The sequence below is a fragment of the Nematolebias whitei genome, chromosome 7 (genome assembly GCF_014905685.2).
Source record: "Nematolebias whitei isolate Nwh7 chromosome 7, NemWhi1, whole genome shotgun sequence".
Taxonomy (NCBI): domain Eukaryota; kingdom Metazoa; phylum Chordata; class Actinopteri; order Cyprinodontiformes; family Rivulidae; genus Nematolebias; species Nematolebias whitei.
In genome coordinates, this window is record NC_056504.1 from 17704644 (window position 1) to 17724237 (window position 19594).

General features: G+C 40.6%; 1 protein-coding gene across 1 annotated transcript in view; it reads right to left on the minus strand.

Moving 5' to 3' along the window:
* Positions 1 to 876: 876 nt before the first annotated feature.
* pdzrn3b (PDZ domain containing RING finger 3b) overlaps positions 877 to 19594 on the minus strand; it is a gene marked incomplete in the record, with an annotated part of 166845 nt that continues 148127 nt past the window's right edge. The window contains 7 exon segments of the mRNA XM_037678672.1: positions 877 to 2793; positions 4496 to 4612; positions 4809 to 4910; positions 5031 to 5093; positions 5214 to 5312; positions 9963 to 10050; positions 14831 to 15084. Coding sequence (XP_037534600.1) covers positions 1270 to 2793; positions 4496 to 4612; positions 4809 to 4910; positions 5031 to 5093; positions 5214 to 5312; positions 9963 to 10050; positions 14831 to 15084 — 2247 coding nt within the window.

The following is a 19594-nucleotide window of genomic DNA, read 5'->3' on the forward strand; positions in this document are numbered from 1 at the left end:
TATATATATATATATATATATATATATATATATATATATATATATATGAATACTAAAATAAACTACATCTTACTACTTGTACTACTATTCGTACTTCTCAGTTGTTCACTTATCGTGGGGCTTCAGGGTACGGATCCCCTGCGATAAACGAGGGACTACTGTACCAGTTTGAAATATCTGACATTTACACATGTATTACTAAAGTTTTCTTTCTTTCTTAGTGTCCCTTCCTATTTGGATGCAATTCATTTGCCCAACATCAATCTACTGTGATGCCATAGAAGGGTGCAAAGGGTCGGTATTCCCAGAAACGATTTATTCCCAAAGATCAAAGTAAAAATGGCACAACAAGCATGTTTTTTAATTCTTCTTTTACTTGTGTGGTTATGCTTTTCTCAACACCTCTTAAAAACAACAAACGTCCACATCATTTCAAAGTTCATCATATATCAAACAATAATTTATTTTGCCTCTCATTTTCAAGGCTCAAATTGTGTGGCTACCTAAGGATTTGTTAAGCTGGTTTTCTGCTCAATACATGAAATCCTACAAAAGCAAAAGCAACTACATGCGTGCTTAAACAAGTACAGATGCTTCAGTATGGACAACATAAGAGACATGTTTCTATAAAACGAACAGAGTCACAATAATATCACTTCTCTGCATCATGGGGCTGATGGTACATCGCTGCTGGCATCGAACTTTGGGAAATAAGCACCATTTAAGAGGATTTTAAACAAAATGGTTCATTTCTTACAAAAATTAGATTTTTTTTTAATTTACAAAAATCCTTTTAAAAAGGGTTGTTTTCTACCTCAGAGAAAATAGCATTGTTTTGATAAAAGTGTAACAGTAAAATACTGATAAGAGCGATATATATAATTATATGGTACAAACGAAGTAATGTAAATATTGTAAATGCTGGCTGGTAAAGTATGGCACACGTTCTTAACACACTTTCTAAACCCTTCCAAAAAAGTCAAATTTTCTGTTTTTAAAATATCCAAAAGAGCAAGCACAAAGGTAAAAAAAGATTGATGAAAAATGTTTCAAAAACATCAATATACACACAAGTCCCACTCAGGCCGTTTTTAATGAACCCCTTCGCTGAAGTCATGAAAATATCCGTCCAGAAAAGCGCTCCTTATTTCTCTTTTACACAATAACATGTCATGAAGTGAGGCAGGAGTGTCTTCCTCAGCCATGTCCAGTCTGTCCCTCAGAGACCTGTCCTCAGCCACGTCCAGTCTGTCCCTCAGAGACCTGTCCTCAGACTGTGGTCACAGAGAGCAAAGAGTTGTAAACCCTCGTACCGTCAGGTGATTTGGTACCATGGGTCAGCAGTTCTTGGATAGTCATCCAATTGTCAAATATTTTCTTGTTCCTCTTTTTCATCATTTTTTTGTGGCTAAGTTCGATGATGTTCGGCTCCTTTCTGTCCTCAGTGCTGCTCTGCTCTTTTAGACAGTCGGCTCGGCTTTGCTTCATGAACTCACGGCGCTGCTTCTGCTCTTTGGCTCGCACTGCGTGCTGCTTCCTCTCTTCCTTGCTCCAGTAGCGGCCCATCTTTAGCTCGCTGATGGCGTCGTCGTCCGTGGTCATGCCACTGCGCTCCTCGTGGATCCGAAGGGCGCGCTCCCTCAGCAGCTTGTCCCGAACCGGCCGCTTTGTGATGTATCTTGTGCCATCGCTGCGGACCTTAACCTTCCACTCCATCTTGGGCTCCAGGTCACCGAGGCTGATGGGGTCCCGGCACATGCTAACCAAACTCATCTGGCTCTGGGCGTACTCCACAGCTGACTTCTGCTGGATCAACTGCATGTAGCTTTGATAGTGCTGAGCATGGGCAGGGATGTGAGCGTGTTTGTAAGGTGAATGGGGCTGGGAAAAGCTACGTCCGGTTTTACTGGACTCTCCCGGCTTCCTTTCCTTGCTATCAGCCTGCAGTGCCCCATCTGGGTCTTTAGAGGAGCCTCTGCTCCTGCTGGGGCTACAGGCCTCTTGGACAGGGGATAAGAGCGGCTTGAGTGTTTTGCCAACCGAGCTGCTGGAGCCGGAGGGTCCAGCTGTGCCCTGGTTCTCTGCTCCTCGATGGAGGGAGTTATCTGGAGACAATTCTAGAGTGAGAGGAGTGCTGCGGCAGCTCTCGCCCGTGTTATAGGCACTGGAGCTGTCCTTATCAGATTTCTCCGGCAGCTCAGAAATGTCTGACAGCTCGTGGCGTCGAGCATCTATGCTTGTGTTGTAGTTGCGGAAGCCGCTGTTGTGGAGCATCCACGACTCTCGGCACTGCTCTCTCAGCTGCTGCATCTTGTGAGCGCGGACAATGTTCAGGCACTCCAGCTCAATGCTGCGCAGCTCCTCGTTTAGCAGCTCCAGCTCCTTATCCACGCCCTCCTCAGCCTGTCCTTCAGCGCTAGCGCCCTGACCGTACAGGCCCTGCACTCCACTGATCCTCATCTGACACTTCAGCTCCAGCAGTTCTCTGAAGCGTTCACATTCATCAGCCGGGATGCCCAGAAAGTCAGCGTCGGTGTAGTCTGCTGAGATGAAGGACTCGCTGCTGAAGGGCAGGTCGGTGCTGCCGAGGGTGTCCTGGCTGTAGGTCAGCTTCCTGCAGCTGCCCAGTGTGTTAGAGGCCGTGGTGGTCTGATCGTCGGCGAGATTCTCTTGCTCCGAGCTCTCGTCGTTTCGAGTACTCTCATCTGTGCGACCGACTCCGCTGTCCTTTTCGTGGTGGTTGGAGAGCAGCGTGGCTGTGTCTGTGGTGCCTCCATCCTCCTCATGCTTCTTCTGTAGAAAGAGTTGACACAGTTAATTCAAGGCATGTTAGATATTAGGGTTCTCACCAGATCCCCAAATTAGATGCATATGACATTAGTAAGGAGAACTGACAATGCTAAATGTAGAAACTAAGTTCACAAAGGACCTGTCAGCTTGTAGAAGTGCCTTTAGTAGCCATAACTTGAGGTAACCATCTTCTGTTTGGCCTGTAAATATTTCACGTTGTCGGGGAGGAATTTTGGTTTACCTCATTCACTTTTGAGAAAGAGTTGTATAAGTTTAATAAACTATTAAAACTGGCACTTGTTTGGATAGCCATTAGACAAAGCCTGGAGGAAGACTTTTGCCTCTGTTATCCATGGCTGATGCCACAGCTACTAACTATTGATAATTATTTGACAAAACATTGCCTTTAATGCCTCACTACAGCATATCCATCAGGTTGAGGTCTAAACTTTGAGCCATTGCTGCCATTGCTGTTTCTTCTTTTCAACTACTTATCAAATCAACAATGACTGAATGGTTTCAAGATGCCAAGATTCCACAGCAGCAAACAAGCTGAAATAATTAGCCCACCGCCACCGTGCTTAACAACTGATATGAAGTGTTTGTTCAGAAATGCTGTTTGGTTTTCTTTAAATACTGTAAGTTCCAGACTATAGAGCACACTCTAATATAAGCCACGCTTCTGTGTAACCCATGGGTGTTCACGTTGTAACATGAGATATTTACACAGAAAGATTTTTTAAAACTTTTAATTAAATACGTACAAGTAACATCCCCAATATGTACAGTAAATATTTTTTTTTCTGAACAGTGCCTGTAACAGGGCTGGTTAAAAATAAAATAAATACAGTAGCCTATCAGGAAACGTCACTGAACGCTAGCTTCATTCCTCCTGTGCACTAAAACCATTAAAGTCGTCTTCTTCAGTGTCAGAATTGAACAGCCTCAGAAAACCATCGCACACGTCCTCAGTCACTCTTTTGTTGTCACTCTCGTCACTTTCATCTCGAGGCAAATTTGCGATTTGATTGGATTTATGATTCACAGTTATTTCGAGTGGCTGCAAATACTTTGTTGTGTACAATGAGGGGGGAAACTCCCACTGGGAGAGGGAGGGGAGGAGAGAACGGGGAGGAGAAGTCCCTACCCCCCAGTGGACCAATAAAACTTGGTTGGTAACTTCATTGACCAGATTATTATATTTTAAAAAGTTTTATTTATACAGGTAGTCTCACTGAGTCACGAGGACCCATCCCCCAAGAGGTGGGTGGGTCCTGGGCACATGTATTGGGCACCTATGTGAGTGCCTGAGTGTGACAAGGCTAAATGTTTTGGCTTCATGAAACTCATTAGCCTGTCAAAAATAAATACATTTTTAAAATCCATAGATTAGCCGCAGCATTGTACTTTGTATACGCAATGGTCAAGGTTCAAAGCGTGTGAAAAAAGTAGCAGCTTACTGTCCGAAAATTACAGTAATCTACTGTATATTATGGCCAAATACATCTACCCTCTTGTCTGTAGAAAGTGCTAGTGTTCTAAAAGTTCTCGTTTTTTAGATGTAACTTTATAAACCTAAGCTGAATTGAACCACGCTCTAAAAAAAAAATTCTAATTTCTACAAGTGAAAACCATTAAGCATGAATTATCCCAACTAATCTTCCCATTCAATATGTTATGAATGTGTGTCTGTGCGTGTGTGTACCTGCTCCAGCATGCTGGCAGTGAACTGCATGGCCTGATGGTGCTGCTGCTCCAGCATGTCCATGTGGAGGTCATCCAGGAAGTCGTTCCTGTCATCATCCATCCAGCTGTCGTCCAGCTGGGATGCCATGTAGAGGAGAGAAAAGATGCTTCATTAGAAAAATGGGGTTGGGGAGTAGAAGGAGGAATCCTTCAGTACACCTTGAAGTGCATCAAAGTTTGTTCTAAAGCAATATAAAAAGAATGTTTGATTATGCCACGTCATGCTGTTATTAGTTTAACAAATGCACAACACACACAGATATACTAATTACCTGGATCTCTGGCCTGGCCACCAACAAAGAGATGTTCTGGTTGCCCTCAGTAGTCAGCAGCGCCACAGCATCTTCACGGTTTTGGATCTCAACCCCATTTATCTTGATGGGTGAAAAGAAAAGCTATTATTTCAGAGCAAGTTTACTTTTGCTCACTAACTATTTGTAGTTTGTACTTTTACACAAATCAGCCAGAACCTTCACCCTGTGTACTTCTCTTACCTGTACAATTTTGTCCCCTTCCCTAATTCTGCCGTCCTTTGCAGCGATGCTGTTTGGGTCAATCTAGGGTGAAGAGGAATTTTACATTTAAGAGCCAGAGTAAACACCATCCCTAAATGCCAGGCAATTTGTTCTCTTCTCTTAGTGTTAAAGCAGATTTGAACCTGATCCTGCAATGCTCACTTCACTAATGTAAATCCCAGCTTCATCTTCATCATCAGTCCTATAACAGATGGTCAGGCCAAGTTTATCTTGGATGTTGGCTCGGTACAGATCCACCTCCTGGTAAGACACAAAGTAAATCAGAAATAATCATTCATAGTTTTCAAACGAAGCAGAAAATAGCTGTGGATTTGTGTAAATGTGTTTCTGGACAAAGTATTGATGAAAAAAATGGGAGCAAAGAGCAACAGTGATCCATCAATCACTGTAATGAATCTTTCAGCCGGTCGAAGGGAGGCCATTGGCTTGTCTTAGAGGCCCACCGACAGCATGAGAAATGATGCAGTGGACTGCAGACGGCAAGGGTACCATTTGTCACTTGTCAACACCTGTAATCTCACAGATACAGATAAAGTTACGAGCAGCGCTGGTCTCTGAGGGCAAAGGATCGGGCTCTGCGAAGGTTAACCTCCAAAAACCAAGCTGTAGCCAAAGACTCTGATGAATCTTAAGGAAAGACACTCTGGAATACATGTCTTTTTGCCACAAGTTAGATAAGACAATTCATACATCTTTTACTGAAAATGAAACCAATATAACCACCATTTGGTTTATGGTAACTTTTTGAATAAAACCCACCTAAATTTAACCGTTAAAACCAACTATAATTTTAAAACTATAACTGAATTTTCCAGGTATACACAGTAAAACTAATTTTTAATTTGAAATGAATTTGAAGTACTCAGTGTTGGAGAAAAATATTCTCACTTTATCTCACTTACTCAAAGGAGCCACACTCGATGGCAGGAGAAGATTTTTAACCGACATATGTAAGGACAGATTTTCAGGACATGTCACACAGATATACAGGAAGTACACACATGAAGAGAAGTCATGAGAATCTGCTACGAGCAGTGTGTGAAGCTTGTTTTTATACTCGTATCAGTTCAGCCGAGCTCACAGACTCGGAGGCGTCCTTGGAGTGAAACTGCACACTGCAGCCTCACCCAGCTCCTCATCCAGCTCTCTCTGCTAACCCAAACATATGGTTCATGGGCAGAGTTAACATTCTCAGCCATAGGGGTTAAAAACATCCATAAAGTTTGAACAAATATTCCCTACCATACAGCATTTAATATGCAATCACAACAGCACTGTTCCTTAAAAAAACAACAACAACAACACACACACAGTTAATTACTACTTTGTCAGACAGTTTTGCATTTTTTGTAGAGATTGTAGCGGTTTCATAAGCTAGATTTCTCATATATTTCAGAAATGATACTTGAAAATGCGTCAATATAATCCAGCATCCCACTTCACTTATGGTGTTAAAGTTGTGGTTGAATACAAACCAACACAAAATGTTCCTGACATGTTTTGTCAGGACACTATAATAAACCATTGCTGTTTTTCAGTCTAAAAATGATTTAATATATAATTAAAACATATTTGAGTAGTCTTTAACCTAATATTAACCACTATTTTAGAAATATTCTTAGGTGGCAACTAGTGTTAAAATAAAAGCAGGGTAGTTATTGTTAATCAATAAATAGTGACTTGTTAACCCATTTCAATAGTGATTTAAATAGTTAACACCATTAAAAATCGTTTTTTTTATGTGATACCATAAACTCAGCAACTAGCTCATTTAGCTTAGCACAAAAAAGCTGAAAAGATGGGCTAGCTAGTACGACAAGTAACTATTTAAACTAATACAAATTTCACAAACTACCATGTTAATGTTTTTTATGTTTTAACACAGAGAACAAAATCACAAAAACCAAACAACAACAAAGAAACCTTTTGGTACCAACGAGGGTGAAACAAGCTAGCTTTTGAAAACTGAGCTGCCATCTTTACAAAATGTGAAATACCGTAATTTCTGGACTATTGAGCGCACCCAAATATAAGCTGCACACACACATAAAAAGTACATATATAGCCCGCATTTGTCTATAAATGGTAAATGAACTGTACTTATATAGCGCCTTTCTATCTTATCGAGATACTCAAAGCGCTTTACACTACAAGCTATGTCCCATTTACCCATTCATACAGCACTCTACTAGATCTCTACAAAGCTAATTGAACAAATCATTCTAAAGAGACTAATTAGAGCTTTATCACATTCATACACCGATGGGACACACATCAGAGGCAACGAGGGATTCAGTGTCTTGCCCAGGGACACTTCAGCATGTGACTGCTGGTGGATTCGAACCCCCAATTCTTGCATTGGACGACGACTGGTCTAACCACTCAGCCACAGCCGCAGGTGTCCACGTTATAACATGAGATATTTACATAGAAATATGTTTTAAATTTTAATTAAATATGTGCCGGTAACATACAAAAATACGTACAGTAATTTAAAAAAATTCTGAACAGTTCCTGTAACACAGCATGAAGCTCGTTAGCCTGTCAATAAATAAACAAATAAATAAGTAAATACATGAATAAATAAATAAAATCCATACATTAGTCGTAGCATTGTATAAGCCGCGTGGTTCAAAGAGTGTGAAAAATGTTATAGTCCGGAAATTATGGTAGATAATGAATAGTATGACAAAAGCATAATAAAATGAGTGAAACAATGCTGGTCCGACAGCTGTTGAAATATTGTTTTAATAGGAGTGTATCTTTCATATTTAAATTGAAATGACCAAATATCTTGATGGCCCATAAGTTAAGAAATACACCTTTTGTTATTTTACCTTTTACACTATTTCAGTTTCTACCTACACATAACGGCTGAATAGTGAGCAAACGTAATATATATATATATATATATATATATATATATATATATATATATATATATATGTATAAAAATATATGCCCCTTCACTGCTCTTACACAGCCCCAACAGCCCCAACTCTACTCAGCCCTCCAGGGAAAGGTCCCTACTCCACAGTACTTTTTAGCTGATTCGAGGATGATTCGGGACCTTCTTTTGTCCTTTCTTCTCTGGTGAGACCAGGCGAGCTGATTCGGGACCGAAACGTGAATGCAAGACACTGATTGGTCAGGGGGAGGAGTCACTGGATCTCAGAAACTTTTCTCTGATCCTCTATTTGCAATTTCTCGAAACTCAGAGCAGCGGTTGGATCTATTTTAAAGATTTTAAAAACAATAGTGACAACACTGTGTTTAATGCTGAAGTGCAGACGTTTTTGTGTTTGGTGAACGATGACAAAGCTCAAGCGAGCGGCGTCATCGCGGAGGATCATACGAGCTGCTGACCCATTGAAGCACGTGAGGCCGGACCCCGAGCACCAGCTTCGCGGGCTCACAAAGGCTGGACTCTGAGCCCTGGCAGGCAGGAGGACTGGGAGTCCGGGATGGAGGGTGGAAACGTTTTATTTTTTTTTTATTTTTTTTTTTAACATTTTATATATAAAAATTTATGTTTTTTTTTAATCAGTGAAGAATAAAAATAAATAAACGGTGCCGGCTTTATGATGAGATCCTGTTTTCACTTTGCCTTTATTAAATAATCTGTTAATTAAAGTTAACTCAGCTGAAAAATCGTAAAAAGACAAAATTATTGGATCTCTCAGAAATATTTCCCTCAAATATGTTTAAAGAAGAGACACAGCCTTTGGTTCAACTTTATTCTAACCCACAGACATACTAATCACAAAACAAGAATTACACTTTAATTTACTAAAATAAAATCTGTATACAAGAAACAAAATCACATATCTAAACTGAACAACAAAAGTAGACACGAGTGCAAATACATCAAATGATGAAGAAAAATATAGAATTTTAAATATAGATGTTTTTGTAGAATCTGATTCATTAGATTTAATTCAATTCAGTTTATTTATATAACGCCAAGTCACAACAGAAGTCGTCTCAGGGCACTGAACAGAAATATTTGTATATAAAATAAGTTAACAGTTCATATTTAAAAATAGTAATTTAACATTATTTATCTGAGGAGCAGACTGCTTTTAGTTTAACTCATCGCAGACTCCCACTCGGTGAACTAAAGTTCATTAAAAGTTCATTAGCAGGATTTTGGATTCTGGACACGCCTCCAGAACTGGTCCTGAAATGCGGTGCAAATCCAGGCTGATCTGAGCAGAGTTGGGGCTGAGTATGAGCGGTGCAAAAGGGGCAACAGACTGGATCCCAAACAGAACATCAGAGATGTTTATCAGACATTCCTCTCTAAACCTGGGTCACTATTCAATGACTCTGTTAGTTCGTATGCGATTGCACCACCATATCTCCAATTAGCTGCTTTGAGCTTCATCTATTACTCCCAGCTTCATAGTTCCTCCATTGATGGCATTATCAGACAATAGGGGACTGAGGTTTATTAACAGGGGGTCTGAGGGTTGGTGGAGGTCAGTGAAGGTGGAACAGCATTAATATCATAGCCTCATCCAGCCATTGTTAGCATCATCAGATCCATCACTGTTGGCCTATTATCCGTATCATCTAATTATCTCCTGGGCCTCTCTTTCACAGCGTAACAGCAGAAGACCTCTTATTAATCCCTGTCACTAAAAAAGGCAATGGATGATGTCACCATTACACATCTGCTGGGAGAAAACAGCCATTTTATTCAAGTCTGGGTCTAGATCTCTGTTTGTACGTCAGATGAAAGATCTGCTGATATCTAGGATTTATTAGGACTTGTGAGTGGAAAGAAATACTCCTGGACTGAAGACATTGGTATGACGTCAGGCCTGCTCCTGTCATAAAGTATTCTTATACAGAAACCAGCAATCAAATACAGAGATGATGTTTTACCTCATATTCCAGCCCCTCACGCTCTATGTCCTGTTGTATGCCCTCTAGGAAATCATTGGGGTCAAAGTATGCATGTCCAGGAGGATGCCTGAGAAAATAAGGAGAGAGTTCAGTAATTGGCATAAAATGGGAAGTAAATTAGTGAAACACATCTCACAATTAGACCAAAACATACTACCACCTTTTGTCAGTTTAGATTTATTTTCACCCCTGATCTGGAAAACTAAATGAGACGTAGAAGGGAAGCAGCATAAACTGAATGAAGAAATGACTCTCAGACCAGATACTGATGCTGCACCCAGAGGCTAACTTCATATTAACATGCTGCGTTATTAATTTGACTCAAATCAATTAAAGCACTCATCATTATTCATTAGTGCACATTAAATGCTTGTGCAGCGAGTGGAATGTACCCAGGGTCTCTGAGCTCCTGTGCATACAACACTGACAAGCACTTTGGGAATATGCAAATAAAAATGAACTATCATTATGATGTGCCCCGGAGAAGCTGTCATCTCTGGTGAATGACAGGGACACTTTCCCTACGAGCCCCTCCTGAGTGATCACTCGAGGTAATACTTTTAAATCAAGATTATCTCAGTGTCTTTAAGGTGACCTTTTCAACACTGCTGGATTCTCACACCAAGATATTAGGCACCCTATTATTAAGAGACAATTAAACTAGAAACAAAATCATTTTCTTTTAGGAGCTTGGTTATACATTTCTATTAAGCCAGGCTTTTTGCACGTGTGGTCAGACAAAGGCTAAACTTTGAGCTTTGCTAAATTCTTTGCATTTGAGGCACATCACTTACATTTCTTGGAAATGATGAAGACAATCACATATGTTGAATGATTTCAGTTAATGATTCGTGACAAAGACATAGATCAATATGGAAAATAAAAAACTAGAGAAATTCTATATCATGTGAAAATACAGTGTGAATGCTTATTGCAGAAGAACTTGTTGAAAAACAACTGAAATTAGTTAAAAATATGCTGAAATGTAGCTGAAATGGAAGAACAAGCCTAAATTAGCAGAAGAAAACAGAAATAACACATGCTGAATTAGGTTTAAATAATAAGAAATTAGCACAAAAATAGGAATTTAGCTAAAAAAAAGCTGAAATAAGCAAAACATAGCTGAAGAGTAGCTGAAAAGGCAGAAGGAAGCTTAAACTACCAGAAGGATGTGGAAAGAGCTGAAATGAGCTAAACAATGTGGATTCAGGCTTAAAAAGCTAAAATTAGCATAAAACAACTAAATAGTAGCTGAAATAGCAGAAAAAGCTGAAACTAGCAGAAAAAAGCTGAAAGGAGCATAACGAACTGAAATTAGCATAAAGACGTTAATTAGACTGAAAGTAGCAAAAATTACCACAAAAAACTTGAATTTATCTGAAAACAGCTGAAAATAGCTATAAAAGTGCTGAAAAACCAGAACAAGCTTAGATTAGCAGAATAAATCAGAAATAACATGTTTGTCCAATGCGGCTGAAACAAGCAGAAATGAGCACAAAAAATAGAAATGATCTGAAAAATAGAAATGATCTGAAAAAAGCTGACATTAGCAAAAGAAAACAAAAAACAACAACCACTGGAGTAGTTAAAAAAGCAGAAAGAAGCTTAAATTACCTGAAGGAAATGGAGAGAGCACATTTTTGCTGAATTAGGCTGAACATTTTTTAAACGAGTGCATACAATGTGGAATTAGCTGAAAATGATAAAATTAGCATAAAACAGCTAAATAGTAGCTGAAATAGCAGAAAAAGTTGAAACTTGCAAAAATTAGCTGAAAGGAGCAGAACAAGTTGAAATTAACAGAAAAAAGGTAGAAGTACACAAATGTTGTAGTTAGAAGAAAGAATCTGAAAGGAGCACAAAACTGGTGAAATTACCTGAAAAAAGTTTAAATTTGCACAATGAAGCTAAAAAAAAAGCGGAACCAGAACAAAATGTGAAAGAAGCATGACAAGGTTGTAAACAGATCTAAAGATTTGAAAGATGTAAAATGAGCTCAATTTATTTTCTATGAGAAAAAAATGGCAGAAAATGCTAAAGGTCTCAAAAAGCCAAAGTTGCACCAATACCAAAAGTTATGGCAGGGTTGTCCTGAAAGAGCTGAACGTTTTGATTTATGATTTGGTGAAATAGCACAAAAATTGAGGAACGAGAAAGATGCTGATAAAAATTCAGAACAGGTTAAAGTAACTAGAAGACTACGGAGTAATAATAAATATAAACAGGATCACAATGATGTAACATTTTTCAGTCGGGTCATCTGGACAGTTTCTTTTCTTGTGCTGAAACGTTTTGCCTTCGATCCGGAAGGCTTCATCAGTCAAGGAAACACACAACACAAAACCGATTTCTTTCTTTCACGACTGTCAATAAGGAAGAGGGCCGGCAATGAAGGAGGGGGCGTATCAAAGAAACCATCTTAGCACCAACAAAACTGGTTTGTTCTACTTTGGAGTAAGCTGTTGGGGGAAGAATCAGTTTTGTGTTGTGTGTTTCCTTGACTGATGAAGCCTTCCGGATCGAAGGCGAAACGTTTCAGCACAAGAAAAGAAACTGTCCAGATGACCTGACTGAAAAATGTTGGATTGCATACCTGGATTACTGAGCATGGACTTTGTTGATCACAATAATGCTTAATAAGCATTCACACAATAAAAACACAGACTGGAACTTTGTCCCAGCAACAGCTTCATCTTGTATTGGAACCAGTGACAGGAGGAAAAATGGCAACGCAGTCTTCCAGACATCGAGGGCGTCAGAGTTCAAACTAAGAGCCAGCGCAGCTTCTTGAAGGATGATCTTGCGCTGGTTGAGAAAGTTTTCTTTCTATGATCACTCTGTCAACACTTACCATGTGAGTGAGCCACCAGGTGCGTCACACACCCCTTGTCTCGCATAAATGAAAGCGACTTTACAAATATGCATAGGCGTCACAACTATTATATGTGAAGGGGACAAGTCCCCCCACATTAAAAAAACGCTCATTTGGACCCCCCCCCCCCCCCCCACACACACACACACTTTTACTATAAAACATTAGTTCAGGCGGCAGTTTCTTTCTTCGTAAACAAATCCATTCCACTTGATTAATCGGTGAATGCTCAAACAACTAAAACTCCACTCCAGGATTTCCTAGTTACCTCCAACTCTAAACACAGCAGCCTGTTGCCACGGTCACAATATACGGTGGTCACAGAATATGGTGTAACACCTGCAGTGTTTCTGTGCGTCTCCTCCTGCCTCGGCAGAAAACGCGCACAGGTGAAGGAGATGGAGACACCTCTGTGTTGATTGCTCGCCAGTTTAGCGAGCTTTGTGCGGGCAGTTGTTGACCAGGGTGTTGATCATAAACATATATACATGTTAGGAGAAGTGCAGCGCTACGTCTGTAGCATGTTCTCTTAGCAGTAACTGTGACGCTGTAAGACGCTGCAGGTGTAAGAGACGCTGTGTGTTCAGGTGCATTAAAATTGAAATGTCTTTAAAACCCCACACTTTATTGTCCTCAAGCTTCGTGAGAAACATCATTTAGATGAGTAGTGTTGAACACAAGTAAAAATATCTAGTGGTGATGGTTTTTATTTTTTTATAAACACAAATAGTGCCGACCTGACGCTCTGTATTAAAGTGTATTAAAGTTAAAATGTCTTTAAAACCACAGATGAATTTACACAAACTTGGTGAGAAACATGCTTTAAATGTGTGGAATTAAAGGAAATCTAGGTGAAATGCTGCTTTTTTTGTATAGTGAACACCTTTTTTATACGCGCGCACACATAAACGCACAAACATGCACGCGCGCACACACACCTACACACATCATTGTGTCCCCCCCACATTACGGATGCTTCTGACGCCTTTGCAAATATGTAAAATACATTTTCATTTTGATGAAAGACTTCTGTTCCTGGCAATTAAAACACTAACTGGAGAAATTGCATTTCCTGTGTAATTGCAGTGTGAATGCTTATTTCTGCTGAAAAGGTTTCATCGTCTAACCGTTAATGAGAGTTGAATTAGATCAGCTGACGTTTGCTGAAAGCAGGAAAATAAAAAACAAAAAGCAGAAGAAAAACAGCAGAAATAGAAGAGTATATATATAGAATATAAGAAAATAAGAAAAGCTGAAAGAGGCTGAACAGATTATAAAAATCATTTAGCAAAAAATAAATTGAAATGAGCAAAACAAGTAGCTAAAAAAGCTATTTTTAATTAGCAGAAATTAAAAAGATTCAAAAAGAGCATAAAAAACTGAAATTAGCTTTTTCCTTTTTCTTTCTGCTGCTCCTTCATCAGGGGTCTCCACAGCGAACTAACTCACACGAAGACTTGGCAGTTGTTTTTATGCTGGATGTCCTTCCTGACACAACCACAGACCACCGAGCTACCACAGCCCTCTGAGTGGAGCAGAGAGCTGCTATCTAGGGCGCCCAGGGGAGCAGATGGTGGGTGTTAAGGGCCTTGCTCAAGGGCCCAGAGTGGGGCAAATGAAGGTGGAGAGAGGTGTGGGTGCTTCATCTTTCCACCCACATTTTGATGTCAATCCGGGGAGTTGAACCAGCAACCTTCCTATCACAGGCTCACCTTCTCTAACCTCTGTTCCACCACTCCCCCAAAAAGCTGAAATTTGCTTAAATCTGGGAAAAATAGCTAAAATGAGCAGAAAGCTGCTGAAAGAAGCTAAAGGAAGCTGAAATTAGCACTGCTGTGTAAAAACAGAAGGTGCTTCGACTGGCCAGATGATGATGATTTTCACATCAACTCACGTCAAGTGCAGCAATCAACATCAAATAAAAAGAGTCATTCAGTGAATTCAGTTTTTTCCCTTCAGGCGAGGCGGTACTCACTCGTCCGGCAGCAGGTACTCCTCCAGCTCTGTCATTGGGGGTGAGGAGGGAGGCAGCTTGCTGAGGGCCGTGATGTGCTGCAGGGTGATGTCCGTCTGGGTGCCAATGTCCGACACCTGGATGTCTGTGGCAGGGCCGGCCAGTTTGGGGTGAGGGGCTCGGCGCAGAACCTGAACCATGATGGGCTCCTTGGCGGTGCGGAACGCCTCCACTGCCTGCTCGTGGGTGGCCTTGGAGAGATCCTTGCCATTGACCTGAGAAACCAAATAGGGAAAAACATATAATCATGAAAGAAAGAACAATTTAAAACACTCCTCTTCATCGGTTTGTAAGAGGATGTTGATTACAATGAGGCGGTGTGGCCATTGCCTCTGACTGTGAAGTCCTCACATGAATCACTGTGTCCACACAAACTTAATGCTGGTGTTCTGTTTGGGAAACATCTCATTAGAGCCACGACATTTTTTAAACAGGGTCATAGCTGGACCAAGTAGAATATGACCCTAATTAGGAAGAGTCTCTCTTTAATTAATCAAGTTTATAAGCTGTGGCTGCACGCAGGATTCCTCTTTAAGCTAAGTAATTTCTCAGCAGAAGAGAAGTTTGACCTCCGGGCAGAGACAGTGGAGAGGGCACCGGGCATTAACCTGAGATTATTTTCAAAAGGCTGCACTGTTCCACATAGATGAAGCTAATTAAGTGTGGTTGAGCCACTTAACGTCGGTGAGATGAAAGATGAGTGAGGGCCTCGAAATTCCCTGTTCTCCAAAGAATGTGCCACAAGATCCAGAAAGACTTCAAATTTAATAGAAAAGACTTAAAACGGGATCTGTGTTGGTAGATATGTGTTTCAAGTGTTCACAGGCTTCTCTGCTCACACACGAGCTCACATCCTTAAAAAGGAGCTACGTTTTAGCAGCAGCAGATCATTAGGAGTCCCAAGACTTCAGCATCTTTTCTCACTCATCCTGGTACCCAACCTACATTCTGTGTTTGGAGACTCAGTTTGTGATAATCACATTGGTCAGCCTGTCTCTGGTGATAAATACAGAGCTTGAAAATTTAACTGAGGACCATTAAAATATCCCAATAATAGTAAAATCCTAATGGAAATGGTGTGAACATAGTTTCCTTTTATAAGAGCTTGTTTTTTTACAATCCATTAACGGTCAATCAGGTCATCTGGACAGTTTCCTCTTTGTGGAAAGACATTTCACCTTCTATCCAGAGGGCTTCATCAGTATGAGGTGTCAGACTAATGACTGATGATAGCCACTTTGGCTGTGGCTGCCTGCCTGGGAGGAGTTGGCGGTGGACAGGACAGCCCCCAGAAACCATCTTATCACCAGCAAACTGGTTGGTTCACTAAAGGAGTGTACTGTTTGGTGGGGAAAACAGTTTACTTGGGACTTCTCAGACTGATGAAGCCCTCAGGATAGAGGACGAAACGTCTTTCCACAAAAAAGAAACTGTCCAGATGACCTGACTGACCGTTATTGGATTTTGTACCTGGATGATTGAGCATGAACTCTGATTTTTTACAATGGTTCTGAGGTTATCTGTCTGTTTGGTAGTAGACGAGGAAAGTTTAGGGTTATGTCACAAATGAGGACTTCTGTGCAAAAGCAATGAACCAATAATGTATTACCTGCTGCAGATAACTCTTTGAATAGCATTTGCTTGGGGAAGCAGTTTATTTCTGACTGGATGAACAAGCCAACAGTTGGTTTGAATATGGAAAATACCAAAATGGGTTGCTGCTGTCCTAAAAATAACATTTTCAAAAGTCTCAGAGTCAACACTTTGTGCTAACTGTATCAGTTGATGCTTTACATTATCTGGGGTTATTTTAGGCATCTATCCTTCAGAGGTCTAACATCCAGTCAGAACTAGTCTACTTCTTTTAAATTAATGCTGTTAAAAAGAGTTGTCTACAACCGATTATAAACTTTTCACAGAACCTCACTTCAAATGGTCTGAACCTTCTTTTCAAGCAGAGCAGGATAAACCTGACCCTGGGCCTGCAGGACAACAGGATCATCTCAGCAGATGTTAAACTACATATTCCTCCATCCAATCTTGAACAAAAAATTAAACCTTCTGTTACCATATTTTGCATTGTATCAGTCACAGTTTTTTGCATAAATTAACATGCCCTTTGACTTATACAGCGAAGCGACTTATTTATGTTTTTTCCCAATATTTTTAACCCAATTTTTGTCTGAGATCTGACAATTTCATTCATTCTGACATGGAAAATATTGAACACTACCATTTTCAGCCACTAGAGGGCCCTTGACTTATCTGTCTCATTAATAGGTAAAAGTGGCTATTAATGTGACACTTGGCTTGCCATACCAAGCCACCTTCGTCTCGCTTCAGAATTCCTGAACCGCACCACCCAGGCGAAATGCAGCTGATTTGACCATTAAAGTGCATTTATTAAAGAAAAGTTAAACTGAGACACACCTTTACTATAATGTCGAGCAAACAAATAATTGTTTTTAGGTGGTTATATTGGTAAATGTCGAAGAAATGCACATCGAGTCATCCTTCTGCGTGCTCCCGCAAATCGACTTTTGAAATGCAGCAGATGTGACTGTTAAAGTGTATTTACTAAGGAAAAGTTAGACAGACACACCTTTGCTATAATTTTGAGCAAACTAATAATTGTTTTTAAGTGTTAATCTTGTTAAATTCCTTAGATAGAGAACTTTACTAATAGGCTTTTATGTATGTGAATGTTTCTGTAAAGTGCCCTGAGACAACTTTGTTGTGATTTGGCGCTATATAAATTAACTGAATTGAATTGAATTGAATTTAAATTCTTGTTAAAGTCCTCCCATGCACGCTCCCATGTCTGCCATTTGGCATCCAATCAATTTTGGCACAACACCGGCCCATATTTCTGGGTCATCAGCGGTGACACGTAACAAATGCGACGTGTTAGCGGTGATGCATAATAGATGCGACTTATACGGTGAAGCAACATATTTGTTTTTTTCCCACTTTATTAGACATATTTGGACTGATGCAATGTTTATGGCGGCAAGTACAGTAGTTTCTTCCGAACAATTCAACACCTAAAAAGCACATTGTCACATCTCAGAACATGAGGTTAACAAGATGAATAAAACAAATATGTACGAACATGGCAACAATTCTTGGCAATGAGTAAAAAAAACAAAAAACCCAAAACAAGTAGCGTCTCAACACAGACCATATCGTAATGGCTATGAACTGGAGTTAGCTCCCCTGAAATGACCCATCTACAGTCACATTTGTCTCCCACTGCGAGTCACGATGTAGCACATCAGCTGATGAATACAAGTGCCTTTGTGTCGCTCTGCACGGAGGCCCCAACAGCCCAACCTGGTTGCCAGGAATCTCGGGGGTCCTTGAAGGCAGCGAAGCAGACAAAGCCTTTAGCCCCCTGCTTGCTAAACTCAAGGCCTTCTGCCTCAGTGCTCTTGATAGTGGAAGATTCTCCCCCTTAGCTGTGACGGAGTGGGGGTCTCACAGTCTTTTCACTTGGCTCACCTCTGACATGGAACAGCCCTTTGCTGCACACTGAGAAAAAACACACATCGCTCCTCTAAACACAATGCTCAATGCTTCACGACTGCTGAGCTCGTCCAACTGTGGCGTGATCAACTCGTGTCGTAACTCAGACAGCTCAGCCGCCTGAAAAGCTCGTACATCTCTATTCGCTTCAAGCTACTGCAGCCGCAGGGACCAGACGTACAAAATGTGAAAACCTGAACTGTGAAGGAAGGCTCAGTGAATACCGAACACTTGGACTGTTGTTCTCGTGAGCCCGGTGACGACTGGCCTGCAAAAACTGCTCTGTACTCATGTGCTCCACTGGTTTATGTTAAATTCATTTTAACTGCATGAAGGAGGCCAGGTCCAACTTAAAGGAATACTAATCAGCTTTAAATCAAACGTCCACTGTGCTGATGTCTGCGGAGGAATTTACACAGCTGTGGATTTCTTATTCACAACCTATTTTCTTTCATTAAAATGTCACATTTGACAAGCAACTGTGGAAACACATACCTGCTCGGGATTAGATGTTTTGAAGCTAATTTAGGATTCAAGTTCACACCATGTGAAGTTGCATCAGCCTTCTGCCTGTTTGAGTATTATTAGGGGTAGCAAGAGTTGAGCTGTGAACTTTGATACAAGATAATCTCTGGAAAGTAAAATAAGTTGGACTGAGCTGTTGATGAAAGAGTTTACATGTTTTTCAGTGTTGAAATACTTTGAGAACATGCAGCCGAGAAGGCTCATCTCCCAGGCAGCTCTAGCTCCATCGTTCCCATTTTGGCCTTTACATTACTGAACGTGAAGTGAGGCTGCTTCAGGTTCCATTTAACTTCTTATTAATTCAGGCACCGATGCAGAAATCTAAATTCATTATTTATGAGGATCCTAAAAATGGAAATGTAACGCCAAATAGATTCATGATGGAAGCAATAAATACAAGTGAACTGATGCTGCTCACAAGCCTGGCTTCCCTGAGTTACTGTTGCTATGCACATAAAACCTTCAGTTTCTACAGATGCTCTTTAAAATGGATTCCTTCCTTCCTTCCTTCCTTCCTTCCTTCCTTCCTTCCTTCCTTCCTTCCTTCCTTCCTTCCTTCCTCCCTCCCTCCCTCCCTCCCTCCCTTCCTTCCTTCCTTCCTTCCTTCCTTCCATCCTTCCATCCATCCATCCATCCATCCATCCATCCATCCATCCATCCATCCATCCATCCATC